General features: G+C 38.0%; 2 protein-coding genes across 14 annotated transcripts in view; one reads left to right on the top strand and one right to left on the bottom strand.

Moving 5' to 3' along the window:
* Positions 1–7,763, bottom strand: part of LOC103706485 (cyclic nucleotide-gated ion channel 1) — a 28,175-nt gene extending 20,412 nt beyond the window's left edge. Inside the window, exons 1-5 of one of the 11 annotated variants that reach the window (XM_088709397.1) lie at positions 7,548–7,763; positions 7,064–7,383; positions 5,333–5,499; positions 4,201–4,732; positions 1,969–2,181 (exon numbers count right to left, since the gene is read on the bottom strand). In XM_088709397.1, coding sequence (XP_088565523.1) covers positions 1,969–2,181; positions 4,201–4,732; positions 5,333–5,361 — 774 coding nt within the window. In that variant the 5' untranslated portion in view covers positions 5,362–5,499; positions 7,064–7,383; positions 7,548–7,763. The remainder of the gene's footprint in view (positions 1–1,968; positions 2,182–4,200; positions 4,733–5,332; positions 5,500–7,063; positions 7,384–7,547) is intronic. The other 10 variants (XM_088709396.1, XM_008790855.4, XM_088709399.1 and 7 more) reach the window with 10 other exon arrangements.
* Positions 7,764–12,503: 4,740 nt separating this feature from the next.
* LOC103706780 (putative protein phosphatase 2C 52) lies at positions 12,504–19,980 on the top strand. 3 transcript variants are annotated; one of them, XR_015972401.2, is made up of 9 exons: positions 12,504–13,625; positions 14,123–14,250; positions 14,329–14,427; positions 14,546–14,704; positions 15,572–15,658; positions 16,147–16,238; positions 18,677–18,751; positions 19,109–19,399; positions 19,579–19,980. XR_015972401.2 is itself a non-coding variant. In XM_008791112.5 (9 exons), the coding sequence occupies exons 2-9, from the start codon at positions 13,351–13,353 to the stop codon at positions 19,747–19,749; spliced, it is 1,086 nt and encodes a 361-aa protein (XP_008789334.1). In that variant the 5' UTR covers positions 12,505–12,942; positions 13,104–13,350; the 3' UTR covers positions 19,750–19,980. The 3 variants fall into 3 exon arrangements, 2 of the variants coding, with proteins under 2 accessions (XP_008789334.1, XP_038986234.1); XM_008791112.5 differs by lacking the exon at positions 19,109–19,399 and having other exon boundaries at positions 12,505–12,942; positions 13,104–13,625; XM_039130306.3 differs by lacking the exon at positions 19,109–19,399 and having other exon boundaries at positions 12,505–13,018; positions 13,104–13,625.
* Positions 19,981–22,791: the final 2,811 nt, after the last annotated feature.

Below are 22,791 nucleotides of genomic sequence, written 5' to 3'. Positions count from 1 at the left end.
TTCTCATGGGTGAATATATATATATATATATATATATATAGTACCCCTTATAGGTAACTATAATAGCCTAAACTAGAACCTGGTTTTCAAACTTTTTTAATATAATAAGATTTTTTAATTGAAAATATTTTAAAATAATTATTAATTATGAAAAATTAGTAGTGCATGGAGATGATTGGGATATATCTTTTGGAGAAACTGGCATATAAATTATCCAAATTAATTAGTGATTAATAATCGAAAAATTACTAAGTAAACAAAAAAATTGGAAAAGGGTACATCCTTGAATATGTTTTTTCACATATAGCCCCTCCTAGTCCTAGAAGATAGCTTCAGTTCAATGTTTACAGCCTTGGTCATACCACAGTCAGAAGTGGTCCCTACCATCAACCAGTTCATAAGCTGTAAGGACATTTTCAATTGTCTCACTTAAGTGTTCTTTGATAAGAGTTAAGAAGCTAGAAGTAAATATTCTGGGGGAACACTTAAAAGTTAATATTAGTCATACCCAAGGGTCGTCGTACCAGTACCGGTCGTCATACCAGTACCGGTCGGCGTACCGGTGGCGGCTTGGACCGGTCCTGTACCGGTTCCGTACCGGTTCTCCAATGATAAGCTACCGGTACTGGATTCCATGCTGATCCGGTACCGGTCCCAGGCCGGACCGGTACGGCAGACAATGGGTGTGACCATTCAAAAATAAAGGCTCTGACCTCATCTTACACTATCTTCACACTAAGAGGGCACAGATGTATTGTCTAATTTGCATAAGCTTTTAGTCTTTTAAGGACCTTATCCTTAAGATTATTTTCCATTATTATTTTATGGTACTTTCTCCTAGACTCATCCATCATGATTCAAAAAATAAAAAAAAAAGTATAACTTCTAAAATTATAGCAATCAGATATTATAACAAGTTAACAATTGTAAAGAGATCGAACTAAATGTCAGGACTGGTGATGCATGCTAGGAATTGTAAATTTAATAATGTCTTTTTTTGGGTAAGTAATATAATAATCTCTTTGAACAATATCTCATAAAAACAACAACAAAATGTCGTTTTCTTCAAATATTTAATGAAGCCTTGTTAGTGCCTCAACACATGTTATTCTAGGAAATTTGTTGCATCCTTTCTCCAACGAAAAATCTTTTGTAAGGTTTTTCCGAATGTCCTCGATTAACTAAAGAATAAACTTGATAATTGATCTTCCTAGCTAAGGCCCAATTATTCCTCCAATCATCACTTGCCCAAACCCATTTTCATCTCCATCCATAACTTCATAATGTGACATCTGAGATTGATTACATAAGGGTGCAATTATCTACACTAGGCTACACCAAAGTTACATACTAGCATATAGCCCAATTGTACTCCATTCTTCATTCTTGCCAAAGCTCGCTTGATATATTCTTACTCAACTCTTTTCAATTTTCATGAAAAAAATATCAGCAATTGACAGTGGTGGTAGCACCTTAGTTGCCAGAATCGGAAGCGGATGCAGGTGCACAGAAGTAGATATTTTTGAAACACTTCTAGTAAGAAAGCGCTCAGGAAACATGTGCAGGTTCAAGATTTTGGAAAGATTCCAAAGTGGGTACATTACCCCAGGTAGAAGATTCCAGCTACCAGGGTAGCACAGGGCTTCAATAGGACAAGATCCATAAGAGGAATAAAAAGTATGATATAATCATGGCACTTATTTAACATATGCATATAATATGGTTTCTTTTTTCTGGTTGGTGTGAGGGGGTATTCTTGTATACATTGTAACTTCCAATAAATAGATTACATTATAGTTTATTCATGGACTGCAGAAGATTAAAAAATAATCATAACTTAAACAAGCAAACTGGCACTAGGCAGGAATTGGAATAAGTAGAGACGTACTTTCAAAAAAAAAAAAAAAGCAAAAATAAAATTGTATTTGATAAAATTACAAAAGAAAGAGCCAGGATATGTGGGCTTACATGACTCGCAAGCATATAAAGTAAAAGGTTAAAAGCAGCCCCAGCCCATGCTGTTTCAGTAATTATGCCAGCAGTTCTTGTAACTTCAAGATACAAAGGTATGATCCTAACAAGTCTTGGCACATACTGGCATATAACAATAAACATCAAAACATTTTTTGCATCTAGGAGCGCTGACCCTTTCAGTTTGGGTATTATGATCAAGACAACCACCTGAGCAGAAAGACATGTAATTAACAATCATTAGCACCTCTCAAGGAAACAAACAGTATTCGCACCACAACAAGAAGAGTAAGCCTAACTAGATTATGATATCTTAAGTCAGGGGTCGGGCGGCGGCGGGGGGGCGGGGTGAGAAATCAAACAATGTTGAAGTGATTATCTATAAGCAAATTATGAATGTAATAAACAAAAGGAAGCAGATGAGACAGCATGGACCGGAAAAGAAGTTTGAGAATCACAATCAGAGCCAGACTAGAAGGATATCTATAAACACAACATACAGACCAATATAATAAGAAACTGCATGAAAGCAATCAAAGCTCCAAATTCTTCCAGCCCTATAAACCAAATAAGCAGGTTGGCAGCGATGGCACGATTTTGAGGGGAAAAGAATTGAAAACATTGCTCAAACATTTGAGCTTTCTTTTTTTGTAGCATCAGCTGAGACTCATAGATTGACAGAAAATCAATCTCAAAAATAACCTCCTGCAAAAAGAGCCTTATATAATCACTTCACTGCATGCACCTAATCATTCTAAGCCATATCCTTCGACTCATTGCATCTGCTTTAAAATATTATATGAAAGAACAAGATATCGCCTTTTTAATCTAATGACCTACAACCATTCTTCTTATTCTTAACAAAACAGAGAGTAAAGAAATTCTGCTTTTACTCTTTCTGCTTTCATAGACATGCCTAATTTCCAAAAATATAAATTGCAGACAATTGTGACTAAAATTAGTAAACAGAAGGTCATCAAAAGAACTCTTTATAGGACTCTTATGAGGACTTGTACAAGAAGATGGAACTCTAAAGCCAATAACTCCTTCATGTACAACTCATACAAAGAGGACTCCTATGTTGTGAAGAATTATCATTCTGGAGTCCCCACACTTCAAATGGTGATCCAACAAGCATGCAACTTCCACTCATTGCAAGGGGGGGGAAGACAGATTCTCAATAGTTTGTAGTTTGTACACAAGATAGAAACTTAAAACCAAAAGAAGCTAAATACGAATGGTCATAATTTGTAATTTCTCAAAAGATAACCCTTTGCTGCAGATTCATAATTTAGGGAATATGCAGGAAATAAAAAAGCTCGAAGAAGCAAAACAAGAAAAGGGGGCAGACAGCATAACAAAACCACTTTTTCATGGAAGATTGTGATCTTCGGATCAGTCTCTCAAGCATGGCATTAGCTATACAGGCTTCCTGCATAGGTTCACTGATGCACAAGACATTAGTGGTTTGATAAACAGTGCAATGATGGATCTGTGGAAGGGTAAACATCAGAATTCGATACAATTTTGGACTTCTTTAACAAACTTGATATTGCAAAGAAATAAGCTGACCATTCGGCAATTGCTCAAGCTGGATTTCACTTTGTTTAATGAATGAGAATGGTTAACAGAGATTTACTTCAGAGGAAGTGGTCAAGAAAATAGTGAATCAAGAAAAACGAAAGTTATAAGCTTTAATGCTATCCTACTTTCTTTCAACTAAGAAAAGGAATTGATTGATAACCCAGCAATTAAATCACAGAAGTCTATGGTTGCATACTAACTTTCATTGGTTTAGTAAGAAACCAAACTAAGGACATTTGGGAGTCACTGGAGACATGACATTGGAAATTTATTAATTACTACTAAAGGGGGATCACCATGTTATATGTAAGAAATGTAGCATCACATAGTAACTATTTTAAAGTCATTTGGAAGTTTAATTTAGTTTCATCATGAAGGTTCGGACGTATGCCCAGCAATATTTCAGTACAAATGATTATGTGATTTTAAAGCGATCAAAAGTTTAAGTTAGATTCAATTACTAGGTGCACTTACAATAATATGATGTTTCACAACTTATTCAAAATATTAGTCTTTAATCTCAAAATATGTTTGTTACAAGAAAAGAAATCCAGTATAAATTAATCAGATAGTAGCCTGTAACTAAATAGGTTGGTTGCAATATATAGGAATACATAGAATAACACAGAAGAGTAAGTCTAATACCTGAGGGAGGGGAAGCACAGCAAGAATGTCAATTAGGAAGTATGATGATATGTATCGTTTCGCTATTGCTGATGGATCTTTCACCAAGACACCCCTTCCAAATACCCTTGATGGAGGAGCAATAAAACCAGTTCGAAATTGAAAAATGATGTGAAGTATATAGAAAATATCTGTGAAGAAACGCAAGACACTTGCTGTGATTTCCAACTTTCTATCCAATTCAAGGCAATTGTCTGTATCATTGATTACTGGGATATAAAAGAACAACGGGTCAACAGACACTGCAATTACACAGGATATGACAAATACTTTGTTCCACCTTTGAAGAAATGGTCCTTGAGGATCAAGAATTTTCTTTCTAGGCTTTACCTCGTCTGTAGATGAATTACTTAAAGACTGAGAGTGAAAAATGTTTCTAATCCATTCAAATCCTCTCCGAAAAATCGCTGTTACTGAACCAAATGTTATCTGTTTTTTCCCTGAAAATATCCTCTCCGAACACAGGGGTCGGTCTGAATTCCAGTCCTGAAACCTGCACATAGATGAGTCAGTACAACAAGAGGCCCACTACAAGCTAGGGAAAACATATGGCAAAGACTGGAATATGAATATAACTGCCATCAATTTATAATTTATAAGAAAAACAATGTGTGTTGGCATCCTCTGCATGTAAGCATATCTGATAGCAGCATGGAATATGGAAAAGTAGAGTGAGTACCGTGAAATTAATAAAGCTTCACAATTCTCACAAAAGGTGGGATTGCTGTTTAATAAGCAAAAATTTTTCATGGCTAAAATAAACTCTCTCCAAAGTGCAAAATTGAGTTTGCAAATTGAGGTCTAGTGGTCCACCAACAAAAAAGGATTTCAATTCCAGAAATTTCAGTTTGCTGAATTGAGGTCTTGCGGTCCACCAATATCGACCTAATGTCTTCAATGCAAAAGGGAGGAATAAAACTCTGTAGTCTGCTATCTATGCTCTAAACACTAGCAACAAGCAAAATACCAGTTATTTCCTTATTAGCGATGTGGGATAGCTTTTTTCTTGTGTTACTCAGTAGGTAGGGTATTGAAATCCATAAGAGAGCCAAGAGATGGACATGCATTGACACTGGGGGAGAAAAAGACTAACCTCACAAATTTCTCTTCCTGATGATTCATTACTTCAGTTTCTTATTGCAATGCACTGCCTGCTACAAAGAACCAATCTGTAGGTCTTCAAATATGACAATGTTCCATATTGTGGATGTTGTCTGACTGCCAACAGAAATCGCTCACATCAACCTTGAGAAAGGACAACTAAAAACTAGTAATGTCATAGAGTTGTAATCAGGTAATACATGAATGCTACAAATTAAACGGGATAGAGCATATCAACATGGCCTGCATAAAGATTAAGTGCTGTGAAATCAACATGTAATGAAGTATAATTTTTCAGCTCTATGCATATTCAGTTTGACAGAATTATGCAACACTTTAATGCATGAGGGTCGATAAAAGAAAAGGAAGGAGGCCAGTATGACAGCTATGAATTATACATGCCGCATAATTAACCATCATAAAAGCATGACAAATGTACTATATGGAAGCAAATATGAATTCTTGAATATCTATAGGCAGGGGTTGAGTAGACGCTTTTCCTTCACGCTGGGATCAATGATTCTGACTTTTACTAATATGTAAATTATCATTACTCACCACAAATTCAACAAAATTAACTATACTTGTTTAAAAAGAAAACAAAATCCAGTCAAAGTTCTAGTTCAAACAACTCACATGGGCCAACAAGGCATAGCAAGCCACTTGGCTCAGGATTGTGCATAAGAGTGAAAAAACATGTTAAATTTTCTTTCATGTCAATAGTATGATTTCTGCCATTGGCCAGCATCTTTAGAGCATGCTACCCATATAAAGCATATGCAATTTCAAGGACAAGTTTCCATTTGCCAAAAAAATTGTTCAATTTTTTTGCAAGAGACTTCTTGATCTAAAGTCTTGCACTGTATGAGATGCCATAGCAGTCCCCATCATTTGCAAAGTTGTCTTTTTTTTAATTTCTTTGTTCAGATAAGTCTTTCTTTTTTGTAGACCTTATCTTTTATTTGGGTAAGTTATTTGAGTCCAAAATTAAATAATTCTCTCTAGGTTCTTGTGGGAAATTTTGTTGCAAGAAACCATTACGTGCCTCGACAGGCCCATAAGCTGAAAAGATTTTCTGCTAAACACAAGACAATAGAACTTTGCCACAAAACAGTGCCATTGTAATACATAAATGTGTAGGAATAGGAAACATCCAGAATCACTGAGGGCGAAGTAACCAAAAAGCTGCAGATGTGCAAATAATATCATGCTGTGTTCTACATGATGCATTTGAAAGTTGGAGCAATTGCATGCCAGACATGAAGCATCAAAATCCTTGAATTTGGAAAGCACCCAGATATTCAAGATTACATGTTTCATCTTTATGATTAGGCTAGGTAATCAACATAGCGGTCAACACATTGAATTTAGCCTCCTTTCATTGCCCATATTCTCTCTCACACCAATCAGTTTTGGCAGAGCCAATGGAAACTAAAAGGATAATTCTTATCTCGGACACTATTTGCAAGTCACATGTTCATTTTGGAATTCCCTTCATAACTTTCCTTTTTAAGTGAGCTAGTCTCTTGGGTATTGTTTATGCGTTTCCTATAATTCTCTTGACTATTATGTTCTTATTAAGTAAAGTGATGGAAGTTTAAAAGGAAACCTAATCAATCAATGCTTTAGGATTTTGACCAGAATTGGAAAGAAGCCATGACATCAAGCAATCAAAACCATCAGATAAATTTACCGGGCAATTCAAGTCTTTATACTCATTCACCTGTCCAACAGGGTCCATGGACTATGTGCTGAAGCAGCTATTTTGCCAGTAAATAGAGCTAGCGAGAGGGGCTTGGGCCATAGCTCGGAGACAATTTAGGAACAAACTAGAGAACCATAAGGACGAAGTGAACTCTGAACATAATGGAGTTCCTTTTCTTTTCTTTTTTGTAGGTATCAATCCACTTCCCTTATACCTCAAAATCCCAACTTTGGAACGGACTTCTTTAAATCTTGCTACAAATCCTCTTTAGGCATGCCATAAACAAAGAATTTATTCGGACACCAGCAGTTCACATACCATAAGAACAACCAGCAAAACTGTAAAACAAACAGCGCAAGAAGAAATCAAAAGAAAGACCGAAAACGGAAAAGGAAAAAGATCGAATCACTTCTTATTATGCCCAAGAAAATATCCCAAGAAGGTCGTGGATCGGGAGACGAAACCCTAGCAGAGTACTAGATGAAAGGCGAGACGACTTTACCTGCTATCCCTCGCCGATCGATGGAGAGACCAAGAGGAAGAAATCTCGCGATCGCTCGCCGAAATGGAGGGTTTTGCTACTTCCCTCACCTCTCCGCCAAAAGGAGGTATTTTATCTATGATTTTTTGATCCGTCGTAATGGTTAAGCGAAAGATGGAAGTTTCGCTGAAGCTTCTTGGGGCGTGAACTCGCCGTCAGAGAGATTGCAGAACGGACAGATGGGAAAGTCCAACGGGACCTGAAAACTGATGCCTGAGGCGGGGCCCACACACTCACAGCTGCAACGTCGCCGTCCACCGCCGTCAACGCCCGGTCGAAAGAGGAGAGCCGCAGGGCTGATGGATCCCGGATATGCTATCCCGGATATGTTATCTCGGCGGACTTGCAACGATCGACTTGTGCCACGGCAGCATGAACTGGGATATTAAGTTTAGCACGGTGGAGTCAATCATTTGGTGCTTGACTTTATAAAGCTATTCGCCTAACATACGTAGCGTCGGACAACTTGCGATGCCTTCCGGTCATAATAATCATTCTTTTAACATATATCATAATATTTATTTTTTTAACTGCTGTTTTAAGATACTGCTCATGTTAATTGCAGTCAATGATGATAATTCTGATGGCATTACCACTTGTATCAAGGAGCTATCCTAAAATCTTTATTAGTTTCATAATAAATTACTAGGTCCCTTGAAAACAGCTGCAAGGGCCTTGGATTATAGCCATTATAAAATTATAAATGATTGGGTTGTCGGTGAGAATTGAAATTATGGCTTATTTGGTTCGGACAGGGGAAGAAAAAAAGTAGTCAACGGAAAATTACAAAAATGCTCCATATTTAGTTAAAGTTTTCATAGGAGATAGAGATGAAAAAATAACTTTTTAATAAAAATAATTTTTTTATATTTTATGAAAAAGAAAGATTCATACAAGATATAAGAAAGTTCAACTTTCATCAACTTCGATTTTTTCCAAATGTGTCATTAAATTTTTAGATAGAACGAGGAAAGATTTATCTTTTTATTAAAAGTGTAATACATATTTTACACAACTTTCTCAAAAAAGTAGATACTCAACCAAATATAAACCACTCTAGAATATACCATTATTCATAATTAATTAAATATTAAAAAATTATTTTTTTAGCATCATATATTGCATTGCAGAAAAAAATATTTTAGTAATAAAAAATTCTTCTCCTGAACCAAACAAATTCTTAATTATAATACCTTGCAGAGATGGCAAATGGAAAGAGAACAGAGACTTGATCATTTCTGTAACATGGAAGCTATGTTGGCTTTTGGCATATTGAATAGCACTAATGAAACTTGTGAGGAATATTAGACCGAACTTTTATGTTGGGTCTGTAATTTTAAGATTAATTATCATTGTAATTATAAAAGTGTGATGTTTAAATCATTGTCGTAAAAGAAATTGAAAGCACACCATGACTAATTCTACCTTTAGTTTTAAGATGATGTTAGAATTGAGATTATTATTATTATTATTGTTATTTGATTTAAAGTGAGGCAAAAAGAAGCCATCCGATTTTTATTAAAGAGCTAAAAAGAGTTTATGTCAGGATGATATATGAGAGATTTACAAGGATATGGAAGAAAAAAAAACTAGTAGAATCGAGATTATCACTGATAGTTAAGATCATCAATTATAACATATGAACATAGCATTACGTTCTGCTTCAAAAGCACTAACTTCTTGTCCTTTTGTTTTTATATATATATATATTTTCAGGTTAAGGTGGGAGCCTCGTGAGCCTCCGGAACGTGGAAAACAGCACGGGATTGGAAACAGCAACCATACATATCTAATAACAAGAAGAGCCAAAGGAGGGTGGAGTACCGGCATGGGAATGGAAATCAATATCAGCATGAGATCCAGCCCAGCCAATTAGTTTTGAGAGCATCCATGATAAAACCTATGACTAAAGTTAGATATGATGATAGTAATATTTCTCACTTGTAATGTTTTTCAGAAGATAGTCTTGTGAAATTCATAAACTTGAAGGAATTCATGTAATCACAAGAGAGCATAGGAATAAGGATGCAAAAATATGTGTTTATTTTATACTAGCAAAGGAAATAGTTAGATTAAAAATGTTAACCCTTGTTGTTGTAACAAGATAAATGCATAAGTTGCTTCGAAGAAAATACATCCTAACACATCCACTGAATAAGAATATGGAGATGTACAAAAAAGTATTCGGCAAAAAAAAAATAATAATAATAAAAAAGAAAACCATTTTCATGATGAGATAGCGCGCATAATAGCTAAAAATATGTGAAAAGTACGCCATCTCCACCACACACCCATCTCACTTTGTGGTACCCAATAATCAACACAAGAGGCTAACTAGTTTATCATAATAAAGTAAGCAATTTTAAAATAAAAAACCCAACACATCTGAAGTTATCCGATCAGGAGTCCATCAAGGAGAGGAATCTAGCAACCTAGCGAATGCTAAACACATTCATGGTGCATTCACTTCCTAATTAGGTTGCATGGACATGATGCCACTACTAGATAGCTCGTCATCCTTCGATCCAATTCACAGTAGCATTTACACCTTACTAAGACTAATAGCCTCCTGAATTTGGTTAACCTAGTCTTATGACTTAGCAAGGAAGAAGTTGCAATATAGGTAAAAGAAAAGGGAGCTTCAAAGATGACGGAGTGGTAACCAAACTAGTTTGACTTGCAACTTTTTTGGAGAGGTGTAAAAGCTTGATCATCCAATAAACTAGGAATCGTATAGATTGTTTGAGGATCACATACAATGGTCCTTATGCCCTTAGCAATTAACTTTGTTTCATCTGATAAGATGGAGTGTTGAGGTAGTTGGTCACGGTGAAAGTAAGGCCTCGCAAATACCCGAGTAGAAATGTTCTTAAAAAAGGTTGAGAATTTCTAAAATAGGGACTATAAATGTATCCAGCCTCAAGAAATACAAGAAAACCCACGAGTAAAGAGAAGTTCTAGAATTACTAGGATCATTGAGTAATATGCTGGTTGTGCTAAAGATACTTTAGTTATTAATGATCAAGGAGTATCGATGATCTTAAAGTACCAAGAGAAGAAGAAAAAGCGAGGCATATAACAAGATGCCGTTTGTTCGATGCAAAGCTATAAAGAGAGACATACCAAGATGGAGCCTCAAATTTTCTGAAAAGCCACCATGGTATGATATTCCTCAGGGCTGATATCATAGAATACCAAGGCACCGCACTTTTATGTGCCAACTGCAAAGAGAACTTCGGGCCTGGGTCGAAGACACTTGCTAATAATGAAAGGCATGGGGAGCATGAAAAAGGAACACTAAATGAAGCGCATAACCTTTGATGTGTGTTGAGCCTGCAGGATTGGGGCAAGCATTAAAGTGACAAAGACATTTGTTAAAAAAGTGTGGCACAAATATGTGCAACAATAAGTATGTAAGTGATTGGAAGGATGACATCCATGCACTAATATATTGCAAAGCATGTACATGAGTGGTTAGATATATTGAGATTTCTTCATGAAAGCAAATATAATGTGGATCATGTTCTGTAGTCCACATGGCATGCATGGCTATTGATTTTTTTCCCCCTTGTACTTAGCAAGTGATGAGGGAAAAAAGTGGATCACCCAACGCATATGGTGAAAATATCTAAATTCGACAGTAAACCTAGCCTCGTCGAACGTGATTTCGGTAAGCATGATCTCGGCGGACATGGTCTTGGCAAGCGTGATCTCGGTAAGCATGGTCTCGATAGGCGTGATCTCGGTAAGCATGGTCTCGGCGGATATGGTTTTCGGCAAACATGATCTCAATAAGCATAGTCTCGGCGGGCATGGTCTCAATGAGCATGGTCCTGGCTAAGCAAAGCTTGATTGACCTCAAGGCCAAGAAAGATATAGTCAAAAATTGAGACCAACCCCAACTCCACCAAAAGTCAAGTTGGTCTCTAAATCGAAGCATCTGCATAAAGAAGGGGTCACCAAATCCTCCATGTTCAGGATCAAATCTCACAGTCTCTGCCACAACAGCTGTCAAACCTGAATCCTTGCAATCTCAACTGATTGCCAGCTAGCCTGAAATTTCGTATCATCTAAAGTAATCTATTTAACCCAAGATTTGCGCAATCACAGCCGATGGCGAATAACAGCCACACCCCCTTCTATAAAAAGGAGAAAACTTCGAGGAGAGAGAGACTTCTCCTCCTCGACAAAAAGATTTCTTTATTAAAATATTTACAAATCCTCTCTAATTTAAGCATCGAAGGGCCTTCTCCGGATCTCTCGGCCTAGGCTTCTTGCAGGTCTGCCGAAGACAGTCGTCCGCCACCGCCTACAGCAAAAGCTCCTCCTCCTGGTTCGCGATCACCCCCAAATCCGATTTCCAACAATAACAACAAGTGCTGCAAATCTTAATGAAGTGCTCGGAATGCAGTTTTAATATTTATTTTTATTTTTTATGCTAGCTAAATATAAAATTTTGTATAAATATTATCCTAAAATTAATATTTACATATATATATATATTATAAAATTCTTATTTTGTTATTTTATTTTTTATTTTTATTTTTGTATATATACTGGCACGGTTAAAAAAATTAACAATTTTAAATTAAATAATTAAATATTTTTAATGAGTAGATGTAAAAAAAATATTTATAAAACAATCGTAAGAAAAAAAAGTAATTACAAAATTTTATTTTATTTTTAATTAAAATAAATATGATTTTTATTAAAAAAGAAGTGATATAGTAGGAGTATATGTGTAAAAATAATATTTTATAAAAAATATAAATAAATATAAATTTTAAGAAGGTATTCATAAAAATTTAAATTTTTAAAAAGATATTTAGTCAAAAAAAAACTTTTTATTTTTTTTAAAATTTAATTTCGAGTCCTCGAACATCCAGCTAAGAAGTCTATATCGGTCGTTAAAATCCCAGAAGAGGATACGGAATCCCTCCTTAAGCTTCGCCGGCCGCACCGAGAGCGAGCGGTTCCACGCTCGCCCTACTGCCCCGTGCCAGCCCCGCAACGGCTCTTCGCTCGCCGCCTTCCGTCTCCCACGCTTACCTCCCCCACTGCCCCTTCGTCCCCTCCCTCCTCTCTCTCCCTTTCTCAAAGTACCCTCTCTTCCCGAGCCTGATTTCGTCCAAGGCAACGACGCCTGGAGAGGGGATATAGCCCCCCTTTCCACTTAGGGTTTACGTTGCCCTTATACCCTCCTCGATTCCCACCGCCTCAGAATCTTCCTTCTCTCTCGTTCCCCTCTCAGAGACGCAGGATTACCCGAGCTTTTCTCCGCTACCGCTTCTTTCTCCAATTCCGATTCCTGGGAGGATCTTTACGGTGTAGTTCGTGCTTTGCCTTTCTTCGTTTTGCAAGTGATACTGAAATCATAAGGTCCCTTTGTCCGATTCGAATCAATGAGGTTTTAATCGCTGGAAAGATAAAAGGTTTTTTAGTCCCAGGGTTCTGGTTTTGTTTAAGGTCTCTTCCTTTTTGCGAAAAGATCTTTTGTTGACGCTCTTTATACTTCAGTTACAGTTTGGAATTTGGACGATCCGTGGAGATTTCACCGTGGTCCGAGTAGGGATCATGACGAAAATCCCATGTCTGATTTAGCTTCTGAAGACGTTCGATTCGGAGACGCTCAAAACAGAATCTTTTCTAGTTCTACTAGATCATTTGCCGATAAGATTTGACCTTTGTGAACGGATTTTCTTTATCTTCTTTTATTTATCAAGTGTACTAGCCTGGCATTGTAGGCCAGTATAAAGCTACTTAGATGGTATGCATCACCAGCTTAAGGAATTTCGTCGTTCGGGCAACAAATCTAAGGGGTTTCTCTACCAGTAGGCAGGGGCATCTGAAGGTTTGGGGGAGCAATCTGGATGCGAAACTAGAGGTGAATTATCCTAAAAGACACCGCATGTTCAGGGCAATCACAAAGATGGTGGTGGATTCGAGTGCGACGCCAGAACCACCTCGTGCCATTATCAATGTGCTGCCCAAAAAGGATCGCGAGGATGATGGCAGTTATTTCAGCGGTGGATGGAAAAGGTAGAATCTGCAATTTGTTGGTTCTTGTTGTTTTTTAGCAATCAATTCTGAATCTGGCTTACTGCATGTTCTGACACTTGTTTATGCTTCTCTACCGTTAGTTTATTCATAGGAAATCTGTTAAATTTACTTCACTATGTTATGTCAGAAAGAATGGCATGCAGGTCTGCTTCGATCTCGGCCAACGTTATGTTATCAGACCTGCTTGATGCTCTTCTACTTTCATTTGGTACCAGAAGTTTGCTATCCATTTGGTACCAGAAGTTTGCTATCCATTTGGTACCAGAAGTTTGATCTATTGTTGATTAAATTTAGTATATCATTTTTCTAATTGCCTCAAAGATCCGACTTAAATTGCTGGGATATGGCTATTTAATCTTCTTTATAATTTCTGGCAGATGGAAAATCATTAAAATCATTATCGATGCTTTTACATTAATACATTTGAAATGCCATAATTAATTTATGGCTTTATGGATTCCTTGGCTGACTAACAGTGCGGATGGAAAATTGAGTTATGGATATTCAAGCTTTAGAGGGAGGAGAGCAACCATGGAGGACTTCTATGATGTAAAAATATCCAAGATCGATGGACAAACAGTTAGTCTTTTCGGGATATTTGATGGTCTGATTTCAACCAATCTCTTATTTAAACTTGTTCAATGCATTCATTTCATTTCATGTTGACAACTTGGCAACACAGGTCATGGCGGTTCACGTGCTGCTGAATATTTAAAGGAGCACTTATTTGAAAATCTGATGATGCATCCACAGTTCATGACAGACACAAAATTGGCTATTAGTACGTTTAGTTTTGTTAATATAGTTGTTTGGTAAGTCTTTTATGGTTTTATTTCTTGATAGTTAATTGTTTATTTAACTTTTCTATCTGTTTGTTATATGTCTTTGACAAACTTCAGGTGAAACATATCAACAAACTGATTCAGACTTTCTGGATGCTGAAAGGCATACCTATAGAGATGATGGTTCTACAGCTTCAACAGCAGTTTTGGTTGGCAACCACTTATATGTAGCAAATGTTGGAGATTCACGTGCTGTAATATCAAAGGCAGGCAAAGGTACTTGCCGATCTAAATCTTGTGCCTCCCCACTCGCCTCCCTCTCTGAATATGCATTTTTTTTTACATTTAGGAGATGTTAAATAGTTATTTCATTTCATCTGTTGCACTGATAGGTTCTTGCGTTCATATCCATATGGGCTGGCTTGCTTTCTTGGCATTATATTTATGTTGCTGAATGGCTCGTTGATTGAGTTGCATAATAGTCAACCGCCAGTTGTATCATCTGTCATGTAAAAGACGTCTGCTTCAAGTGGTATTTGTATTGTTGTAGCCGTATGCAAAAAATTCCATGCATCATTGATCACTCGGTTATCAATAGTGGCATATCTGTGATGATGTATTGTATAATTATTAAATGTTAACAGACACTCCTATAAGACTCGTTGTGGAACAAACATTCTTTATTTTGTGTTTACAGGAGAAAAGCTTCATTTTCTATTCACCATAATTGTTTTCCTTTTTTTTTGGTGGGGTTTTTTTTTAGGGGGGGGGGGGGGGGGGTAATGAAAATAAGTTTGTAGTTTAATAAGAATTGTAAACAAAACGAAAAAAAGTTTTGTTGTTGATGGAAGCACTTTAAGCAAGATAAAGTAGGGAAAAGGTATCTTAGTTTACATTCTAATCCTACTTCTCAAATTTCAAGACTTTCAGAACTGTATGTTCTTCTGTGCTTTGATGGGTTGTAGTCCTGCAAGCCTATGGATGTACAGGTACTGTACTATAATTGTTATCTGTATTCTTGAGCATTCATTCTGCATCAATTTTCTCTTTCTGATCTATATGTTTGTAACTTTTTGGATCTTCTCACAGTTTTTGTTAGTCTTCCACTGCCATGAATAGTAATATTATTTCTCTTCCTGGCAGCAATCCCTCTTTCTGATGATCACAAGCCAAACAGAAGTGATGAGCGCAAGAGAATTGAGGATGCTGGAGGAGTTGTTTTGTGGGCTGGTAAGTCTCCTTTTGTTCCAGAAGATGCATATACTTTCCCATAATTCTGGTAGATTGGAATCTGCAGATTGGAGAAGGATCCATACTGCTGTGTTACATATATATTCAAAACCACATTGGAAAAAAATATTTATAAGAACATGCCAAAGAAGCTAGCAAACAAGAGGCTTGGATTAATTTTTCCCCTCTTCTTGTGAGGCTGTTTTGTTTGGTATAGTGACCTTCCAGTTGCATATGCGTGGATTGCTGGGTAATCAGGGAGAATCCATGTTCCATGTGCTGAAAATCTCACAGATAGTGAGACATAAAGCAAGGTTGAAAAGTTAGCTCATATTGGAAATTTGAAAAAGTGAATAAGATCTTTTATGTCCGAAGCATTGGGTAGTTTATATGAATGGTTATAGCTCATTACCCCTGTAACAACAGTCTCTAGGATGCCACATTAAAGGACCAGTTTATATTGAATGCTGGGCATTTTGATCTTGCAGGTACTTGGAGGGTTGGAGGCATCTTGGCAATGTCGCGTGCATTTGGCAACCGCCTATTGAAACAATTTGTAGTGGCAGAGCCTGAGATTCAGGTGCCTTACTTTAATAACAAACTCTGCATCAAATTTTGGAGCTGTAGGGTAGTCCACATGGATGTTAATGAACTTATGCAGTATTCTATCCTGTCATTTTCTCTACTTTTGTATATGCTAAGTTCCAATTAAGAAGCACTTATATAGTTCATCAATGTTGTATCTATTTCAACTTTCAAGTTGCAATTCAATTTACACATATCATAATGTTCAGGTCGTAGCATAAACAACTGTATTATCCTGAATCATCCAGCAAGGGATGTACCATACCGTACCGGTTCAAAACCAGTACAAAACTCATATTCAGGTCGGTACGGGCCCCATACCGATCTATACTGACCTATACCGAGGCGTACCGAGGTGCTCGCCAATATGTACTGAGACATACTGAGATAAAAATGAGAAAATAGCTCAAGAGCTGTTTTGGTATAGGGTGCGTACCATACTGTACTGACTCATAATATACTGGTATGGTACCCAGTCCTGAGATTGCGGACCTTAGGTCATAACACACTATAATGTTGTAATAGGCCATAAGTAGGAAGAAATATACATGCTAGTTCTTGGTATTCAGATGTTTCTTGGTTTGCATATGCACAAACAGAGAGAGAGATACACATAGATATACAAACATGCACACAGATACATAAATATACATGTAGACATACACATACATATAGGCACACATACCTACAGACATACAGACACACATGTACACATACATACATATATACATACACATCTATGAGATCAATGGGGTTGTTGGTTCTAGCTTAAAATTAACTCAATCTTATGTTCAACCGGATTATCATTTCTGGGTATGCACATTCCAGACATATCTGAGGGAAGTTTGTTATCTTTGAGCTATAGGGCATGTATTTACCAGGCCTTACTCTCAGTTGATGTAGTGCCAAAAGGAAACAAGTTATCTGATTTGAAATGCAGATTGACATTGGAGACTATTGAAGCTGACTATGGAGAAGCCTGGTTTATGAGTTACATGAAGATCATGAGCTATATTAATTTTATTTGATTCATGACTAGTTAATAGTTTCATATCTGTATATCCATTAAAATGTCCTGTCCTCCTAATCCTTAATTTGTTTTGCTATGATTTTTGACCTTTGTAAGGCAGCTGTGACTTAAGTAATTATCAAAACAGAATAGAACTCAACTCCAGTTAGAGATGCAAGTGTTACATAAGGCTGCTCTTGATTAGATCAGCAGGTTACATGACTGCAAGTGTTTAATGTTAAAAGTTCTTCAAGATCAGATTCGTTGTGATTTCTTAGCTTTCTAGTAGCATCGTTGATTGAGAAATACTCTAAATCACTATCTTACCTTTAACACTCTATTTATGAGCTTTGGACTCATAGATGTCTCTTCTTAACATGTTGTCTTTGGTATTTTTATTAATTACATTTCTGAGATTGTGTCTGCACTCAGCAGGGAGGACCATTGGTATGGTGAGCACTGAAAACAACTACAAGTTTAGCAAAATCACCTAAAAGATTCGACTGAACCTCTTCAAACATGCTGCCTCTTAATATAAGTTTAGACATCCTTCAGCCTTTAAAAGTCTGAAAGTCGGTTTCTGCTGCCAATTTAAAGTGCAATAGAAGGAGAAGATGGATAGAGAATGTTAACTACACATTAATTGTTTATTGTAAATAATGATATTGGATTTTGGCATGGGATGCATCTATACATCAAGGAGTCTCTGTAGATAGCTTATCGTCCTAGATCATCACCATTGAATTTCTGTATCCCATCCCACCTTATTTTTGAGATTGGATGGTAAAGTAAAATCCAAATCAAGGAATATTACACAATTTGAATCACAGTTTATGTTAAATCTCGCCCTTTGCTACCCGTCAACAAATGCACACTATCTTCGTGTCTTCAGGTGCTGCTCAGGTTTGGGAGTGATGGGTTTGCTGCTAGACAGTTTGACTTCAGCAGTGATAGACTGGTCGACATACACCTATCTTGTTGGTGAATGCAAATCTTGCAATATGTCATTTTGGAGTCTGGAAGACCCTAGAAATGTAGAATACTGTTCTAGGTACAGTTTCTAAATATCAATGTGCTGGTAGTCGTACATAAGTCAACAGGTTTTCATCCCACGAAAGAGAATTGCGTTTTTATGTAGACTTAGTAAAAAACATCTCGTGCCTGTCTTATTCCTCATACATTTCAAGTCATATTTACAAATAGAATCGAGTTAGATATCTTGCATCTCAGTTGTAAATATTTCTGTCCTGATTTTGATGCATCAAAAGTTCTACCTTCAGAACAACTTAATAAAGTTCTTCGTGATGTTGTTTTATTGTATAATCATATGTGAAGAACGATTAATCTCTGCCTACAGTATGCACTTGTTATGGCTATTGCAATATGCTTTAGACGACTGGTTTCATTTCAAGCTTCTTTTGCAGGAGCAAGAGGTCCATGAAGAGTTGGAATTGCTGGTTCTTGCAAGTGATGGATTGTGGGATGTAGTGCCAAATGAGGTTAGTTTTCTTTTGCTCCAAATCTGTTGTACTATAATATATGATATATCATATTTTTTGATATTGTTTTTCATGGGTTTTGGTATGTGATACTATCTGAGATATGATGATAGAAGTGCATTGTGCAAAGGATGTGCCTGGTTGATAATTGAATCATCCATCTTAACAATTAACATTAGTGGTGTTTCATCACTGACAGCTGCACGCTCCAAACTTGCAAATAATTAAAGGATTTACCTCATTGAGATAAATAGACATATTTTAATGTTAGACGTACAGGTATCTCATGCTTTTGACCTAAAGATACATATATGGCAGCACAATTTGTGAGTAATCTCCTGTCTTTGAATTGGACAGTTCAAATTTACCACTGAAGGTGTATCTTGCACTCTGGTGTTTCCAAATCTGTAAGGTCCAAATCTATAGTTCACTATGGATGTTCTCTGTTGCTAAATCATGTCTGAGATCCTACCTGCTACCTGATCACTGAGTTGGGCTGCTTCACTCCTTATGAGAGTTTGAAGTTGAAAGTTATCCTCTGAGTCTCTGACCTTAATATCTTTTATTGTCATCATTGAGGCTACACTATCACATTTCGCATTACTATCTTTTCAAGAGCAAATTCTCTCTCGGTATAATATAATCCAGGTAATATAAATATGTTTCGATTAGTCATATGACTTTGATCAAGTAGTTCAGTTTTCATGAAGGTTACGCCTGTCCTGTTCATACTTTAAGACTTTAGACATGATAGCCATGGTATGCACTTTGAGAAGTGTTTCATTTAAGTGGCTGATCTTTTTTTTTTCCTCAATATGTCCGACAAGGATGCTGTTTCCCTTGCAAGAATGGAAGAAGAACCAGAGGCAGCTGCTCGAAAGTTGACAGAGGCAGCCTTCTCTCGTGGCAGTGCAGACAACATCACATGTATTGTGGTGAGATTTCACCATGACAAAAGCGATGCAGATTCTTCTCTCACCGCTGGTGACAAAAATTAACTAACTTCAATGTTTCGATCACTTTTTGGACCTATAGGCAGATGGCTGCAGTCTTTTTCCTTGGCAGATGCAGGTTATATGTCCGCTGTTATTTTTGTAGGTTAGATAATAAATTTCTGTGTGGAAACCTGTCAATAAAATTCCCTCGTCAGCCCAATAACTGACTGTGCTTTCCTCGATTTAATTTAAAATTCACAGCAGCTCGTAACTTTGGTAGTGTTGCAATACAAAGACTTACGTGCTTGTATCGGACTCTGATGACGACATGATGTGTTGAGCTAACAGATATCCTCCTTGGACTACAATCACTGAAAGACCAAAATGTCTTATATGTTTGATGAATGTGCATCAAGATATTCATGTCTACTTTCTTTAAAAATGAATTTCTCCTGGATCCCATTTGATCAGTATATCTGCCAGGTCGCTGCCATACTTCCTAGATACCCGATGGAGTACTGTGCTGCATCTGCTCATCTTGGTTTGAGAACATGTAACCGGATATAGGAATCGTAATTTTGTCTCATGTTGTTGTACAATGTTCTGCTTGTTTCTTTAGTCCTTATGAGCTCTAAGTTAATGAATTTAGGGCATGTTTGGTCAGAGAAAATTCGGCACGATTTTTATGTTAGCCATTGAGTGAAAAGAAGTTTTATTTTCATTCTGATTTTAAAAAAAAAATAAAATTACTTTAATCCTTCAAAATTTAATCCAACTCAATTTTAATATTTAAATTTTATTTGATTCCGATTCTATGCACAACCTAACCTAAATGCATTGAGAAATATGATTATTTTAATTTATATTTTAATCAGATTTCGGTCGTATACCAAACATAATCTCATCTTGGCAATCTGAAGAAGCTGGGGAAGTGTCGTCCCATCCAATGGGGCTCCTTGTTTTAATCACGGTTGCGAGGTGACCGAGCGTATATGTTTCTGTCACGTTGGGGAAAGCCATCTTCCAGGAACTGATGAAGTGATGACGGTCTGGTGCTTCCTAGTTGGGTTCCCTGGCCTTCCACGGCCGGGACGCTCCCTCCTCTCTTCCTCTCTTTCTCCTCTCTCTCTCTCTCGCACGGAGCGTAGAGAAGCCCCGGTGGTGGGTGTATTGCAGCTTGGTGCCGAGAGCTACAGGCTATAGCCTAGCCATGGAGCAGGCGGAGCCCGACGATGAAAGCTAGAGCGAGCGGCGGGTCCCTCGCGAGGATGAAACAGAGCTCGAAGGAGCGGAGGCGAGCGGTTTACGGCACGACGGAGGAGGTGTTAAGGCGGTGGCGAGAAGCAGAGGCGGCGCGGTTGGAGGAGACGGGCAAATTAACAAGGGGAGGTGGCGGCGGCTGAGCAGGAGCAGCTGTGCAGCGTGCGGCTAGCTGGATTTTTCTTTTTCAAAGTTCTTTTTGAATTTTAAATTTTGGACAAGCGAGGCTCGAGCGTTCCCGGGTTGTATCTTTCGCGAAAAAAGGTGGTAGCTCAGTTGGAACGGGGCGTTTGCTTCCAACCAAATAGTTTCAGGTTTAAAACGCATAAGCGTCGATTAAATTTGGAGACCGAATGTCCCATGCTTGGACATAGGGTTTAGAAGCGCTACTGATCGGTTGGTACCAAGGTGGCGCCGGGATGACGTACTTACCTGTGAGAAGATTGCCACGTAGGTGGAGCCGCTCGCGAGATGGAGAGGATATGAGAAATATAAGTATGCCTTTGCCTCCGAGGAGGTACGGGGTGCTTTCTATCTATATCGGACATGTCCCGGTGGGAGAGGTGCCCAGTATAGGGTTGTTACGCGGGAAGGTCCTCCCCCCCTCAGTCTTCACCCTTTCGTTTCAGCAAAAAAAAAAAAATCCAGCCACCAACCGTTGGACTGCACCTTACACAAATCTCAAAGGCACCCCAATTTTTTTTTAAGATCTCAAAGTGGCTATTGTGTCCTCTAATGATTGACGTTGTGGCTGCTTCCTTTAAGAACCAATCCCTTTCTTTAAATACTCCTTCTTCCGGTGTTGCCGAAGATGGTTTTAGGGAAGAGAGAAATTTGCTTTCCGGCTTCCAGTACTCGCCCAAGGCGGGTTCCATTAGTTTAGCTAGTGAGGTAAGTCAGTACAGCCAGTCCAGTGAGAGCACCGTAGATCAAACCTTCAGTGTGTGTGTGTCTATATATATATATATATATATATATATATATATATATATGATCCATCTTATTTGGCACAGTCAACTGTTGGATTACATTTTACACAGATCTCAAAGCATCTCGATATTTTATAGAACTTATGGCTATCGCGCCGTCTAATGGTTAGTGTTACAAAAGGAGGTGAATCATTTTACCACGTGGAAGATACAACCCGAACCTGTCTTGAGCCTGAGCGGGTGGCCCACGGCTGTGGAATTTGCATTAGAGTTGTGCCTTGAGCCTGAGCGGGTGGCCCACGGCTGTGGAATTTGCATTAGAGTTGTGCTGCTGGGCTCTAGTATTTCTTTTCCTTCTTTTTTTTTCCTAAAATAGAAGGGAATTCAACCATAGTGTTGATACGAGTTGTGGTTCTTGTTGGAATGACCGTGACCGTTCCCCCTTTTATGAAGAACTTGTCCCCATTTGTACTTGTTGCAGAGTTTTTTTTGGCCCATGCAACAACATAGCCCCAAACGAACCGAGCAGAAAAAGAGACTGTGCCCCTCATGAGGTATTGTCCGCTTTGGACGCTCCGGCCCGCGCGTCCAGCGCTACGGAGGGAGATATTTCCGGCCTGCGCATCCAGCGCTGGCGGGGGATGCTCGTACGGTTTTGTCCCACAAAAGGGTCCTCGTAAGAAAAGGTTTTCAACTTTCCCATTATAAGGCACATACCTTTTCACTGAACGGTCGATATGGGACTAAATTCGGACCCTCCCACAACACAGCCCCCCCAGCGGGAAGGTCCTGTGCCGGTTTTATCCGAGCAGCCCCCCGGGCCTGAGAGGGGGGTGGGGGAGCATACCCCTACCTGGCGCGCCATCTGTTGCGGAGTTTTTTGGGCCCACGCGACAGCATAGTCCCAATTGAGCCG

The sequence above is a fragment of the Phoenix dactylifera genome, chromosome 12 (genome assembly GCF_051530095.1).
Source record: "Phoenix dactylifera cultivar Ajwa chromosome 12, Ajwa_hap1_PhDact_Kaust_v1.1, whole genome shotgun sequence".
NCBI classification, from domain to species: Eukaryota; Viridiplantae; Streptophyta; class Magnoliopsida; order Arecales; family Arecaceae; genus Phoenix; species Phoenix dactylifera.
Note: the sequence above shows the minus strand (reverse complement) of the source record. Positions and strands in the feature narration are given on the sequence as shown.

What these genes read in the sequence shown, in the direction of transcription:
- LOC103706780 (XM_008791112.5), top strand. Translation starts at nt 13,351, where the DNA reads ATGGTATGCATCACCAGCTTAAGGAATTTCGTCGTTCGGGCAACAAAT. An exon ending in TTCAGCGGTGGATGGAAAAG is followed by an intron (nt 13,626 to 14,122) that starts GTAGAATCTGCA and finishes GCTGACTAACAG; the next exon opens with TGCGGATGGAAAATTGAGTT. An exon ending in GGGATGTAGTGCCAAATGAG is followed by an intron (nt 18,752 to 19,578) that starts GTTAGTTTTCTT and finishes ATGTCCGACAAG; the next exon opens with GATGCTGTTTCCCTTGCAAG.